Source organism: Triticum dicoccoides, chromosome 2B, assembly GCF_002162155.2.
Source record: "Triticum dicoccoides isolate Atlit2015 ecotype Zavitan chromosome 2B, WEW_v2.0, whole genome shotgun sequence".
Taxonomy (NCBI): domain Eukaryota; kingdom Viridiplantae; phylum Streptophyta; class Magnoliopsida; order Poales; family Poaceae; genus Triticum; species Triticum dicoccoides.
In genome coordinates, this window is record NC_041383.1 from 675632271 (window position 1) to 675635129 (window position 2859).

At 57.1% G+C, this 2859-nt stretch overlaps 1 protein-coding gene across 1 annotated transcript; it reads left to right on the plus strand.

The window, feature by feature from the left end:
* Positions 1–513: 513 nt before the first annotated feature.
* On the plus strand, positions 514–2070 carry LOC119365545 (myb-related protein Zm1-like). The gene is made up of 3 exons (XM_037631185.1): positions 514–737; positions 848–977; positions 1083–2070. Exons 1-3 carry the CDS (start codon positions 599–601, stop codon positions 1903–1905), a joined length of 1092 nt encoding a protein of 363 aa, XP_037487082.1. The 5' UTR covers positions 514–598; the 3' UTR covers positions 1906–2070.
* Positions 2071–2859: the final 789 nt, after the last annotated feature.

Here is a 2859-nt window from a genome sequence, read left to right on the forward strand (position 1 = left end):
CGTCCGGTCGTGGGGTAACCACGCGATCCCGCCGGTCCCAGCCGGACACCCAACTAGGCACGAAAGAAGAGAAGGGAACCCCACCTAGATGGCGCCGAGGACAACGCCGGCGCAACGTCGGCACGCTCGCTCGCGGCCGAGGAGATGAGGTGACCCGGAAATGAATTGACCCGACAGGCTCGCAGACACACGCAAGGCGATCCGCCACCTTCTCGCCGGGGATCGATGGATCGATCGGGACGGATGGACTCAGGTGTATAGTGTAGCATAGCCAAGTGTAGTGGTGACAAGTGGGGCCGGGTTTGGTGAGCGGAGTCCGCGCGGTGGGGACAGGGACAGGGGCAGACATATGAACACACGGACCAAGCCGTGGCTGGCTGGGTGTCACCTGTCGCAGGGTCAGGGGACGCGCATCAGCGAAAGTTTCACCCCGCCCACGCCCGCGTGTATATATACCTGCCAGTGTCCCGGTTGCATCTTGCACACCTCCGGTACAAGAGAGAGCAACAGCAACAGCAACAGCGCGGAGACAGGCCATCGGCCGGCGACCATTCGAGCTAGCTAGCTAGCTATTTGAAGCGGTGGGAGGGAGGGGCCGATGGGGAAAGGCCGGGCACCGTGCTGCGCCAAGGTGGGGCTCAACAGGGGCTCCTGGACGCCGGAGGAGGACATGCGCCTCATCGCCTACATTCAGCAGTACGGCCACGCCAACTGGCGTGCCCTGCCCAAGCAAGCAGGTAATGCCCGCCCACCGATCAATCGAACAGTAAACACGCTTGAGCTGTCCATGTTCATGCCAATTTTGTTTAAGAGAACTCGACTGATGTGTCGTGCTTTGGTTAGACAGGTTTGCTCCGGTGCGGCAAGAGCTGCCGGCTCCGGTGGATCAACTACCTCCGTCCCGACCTCAAGCGCGGCAACTTCACCGTCGAGGAGGAGGAGACCCTCATCAAGCTGCACAACATGCTCGGCAACAAGTACGTTCATCACTTGCCTCTAGCAGCACCCTGAAGAAAGCTCCATTGGAGTACGTGTGTGGTCAATTGCAGTGGCCTAACGATTGCTGTCGGAATTGTGTCCAGATGGTCCAAGATCGCGGCGTGCCTGCCGGGGAGGACCGACAACGAGATCAAGAACGTCTGGAACACGCACCTCAAGAAGCGGGTGGCCGCGAGCGCCGGGGAGCAGAAGAAGGGCGGGGCCAAGAGCAAGAAGAAAACCACCTGCGTGGACGTGCCGGTGCCTTCTCCGTCTCCATCCTCTTCCACGACCACCACTACGACGACAACCAACTGCTCCAGCGGCGAGTCTGGCGAGCAGAGCAACACCATCAAGGAGTTGGAATTTGAGATGGACAAGATCGAAATCCCCATGCTGGACCTCGGCTTCGACCTTGACATGCTGCTGAACGCCGTCCCCGACACGCACTGCCCGGCCATCTCGTCGGCGCCGACCTCGCCGTGCTCGTCCGCGTCCCCGCCCTGCGTGGTGGACGACCAAGTGCTGCTCGATCTGCCTGAGATCGACATCATGCCCGAGCTGTGGAGCATCATGGACGGCGAAGGCGGCGTCGGCGCGTGCGCAGAAACGGCGCAGGCGCCGTGGAGCAATGCGGCGCTGTGCCAGGGCAACGGAACAGAGGCGAGCGCCGCAACGGCCAACGAAGACGACGACGGAAAGGAGTGGTGGTTGGAAGATTTGGAAAAGGACCTGGGCCTGTGGGGGCCCATCGAAGACTACCAGCTCCAACAACCGGACCCACAAGGTCGCGTGGACCCGTTCTCAGCCAGCGTGGACGACTCCGCGTCATGCTACTTCCCCGCACACACAAGGGGGTACCATACTTTTATAGAAGATAGAAAGCATAATTATAAGAGCTTGCCGGAGATGCGAACATCGCCGTAAGCTTACAACTCAATACCAACACCTCTAACATAAACCTACTCTCTCACAAAACGGTTGAGAACACCCACACCTAGCCCTGCCTCTTTTCACTGCTTGATCTCCTTCATGATGTGCTTGTGCAAGTGAATTGCCGACTTGATTTGCTCCGGGCGATTGAAGACTCTAGCATTCCTCTGTTTCCAAAATAACTAAGCAACCGCAGTGGCGAAAGTATCGAATCCTCTTCTGAGCGCTCCATGGAAGGTAGCCCTAGCTTGGAGCCACCAATCAAGGAGCATATCATCTGCCTTCGGCCTTCTAACGTTGAGAGTGAGCTCCGACAAGCATAGATGCCAAATGTCCCTAGCGTATCCACATTGGATGTGGATGTGCTCCGCGTCGTCCTTCTCTTGTAGGCACGTATAGCAAGTGGATGGACTATCCTGTAGCCCATGTCGAGCATAGGGGTTAGAGGTCCAAATCCGATGTTATACCAATAACCATGTGTGTATTTTGCACTTTAGCGGTGCCCAACTTCGCCAGATACAAGCAGCGACAAGCGCCCGTTGAATACCTTGGCATAGCATGTCATAGACCGATTTGGTGCTATAAGCACCTGACGCATCGCATGACCACGAGAAGATGTCCTCAGTGGTCGGATCTCAGTTGACAGTGGCAATCGCCTGCTATAGATGCAGAAGCTGGATGTGAGATGTGAATGAGAGCTCGTCTTTCACATCCAGTGCCCAAGTGGTGCCAATTAGGGCTTGTTGGATGGTGCGCCTGTTCCTAGTACATTTTTCTACACTTCTGACCACCAGCGGGGCGATGTCGGAGGCACCAAAGCCGTGTATCCATCAGTTTCTCCAAAAGAGAACCCAAGTGCCCTCTCCAAAGGTGATCCTGACTAAGCTGTTGAACACCTGCCTCGCCTCTTTATCCATGATCAGGAATACCTTGTCATGGCCTCTTCGG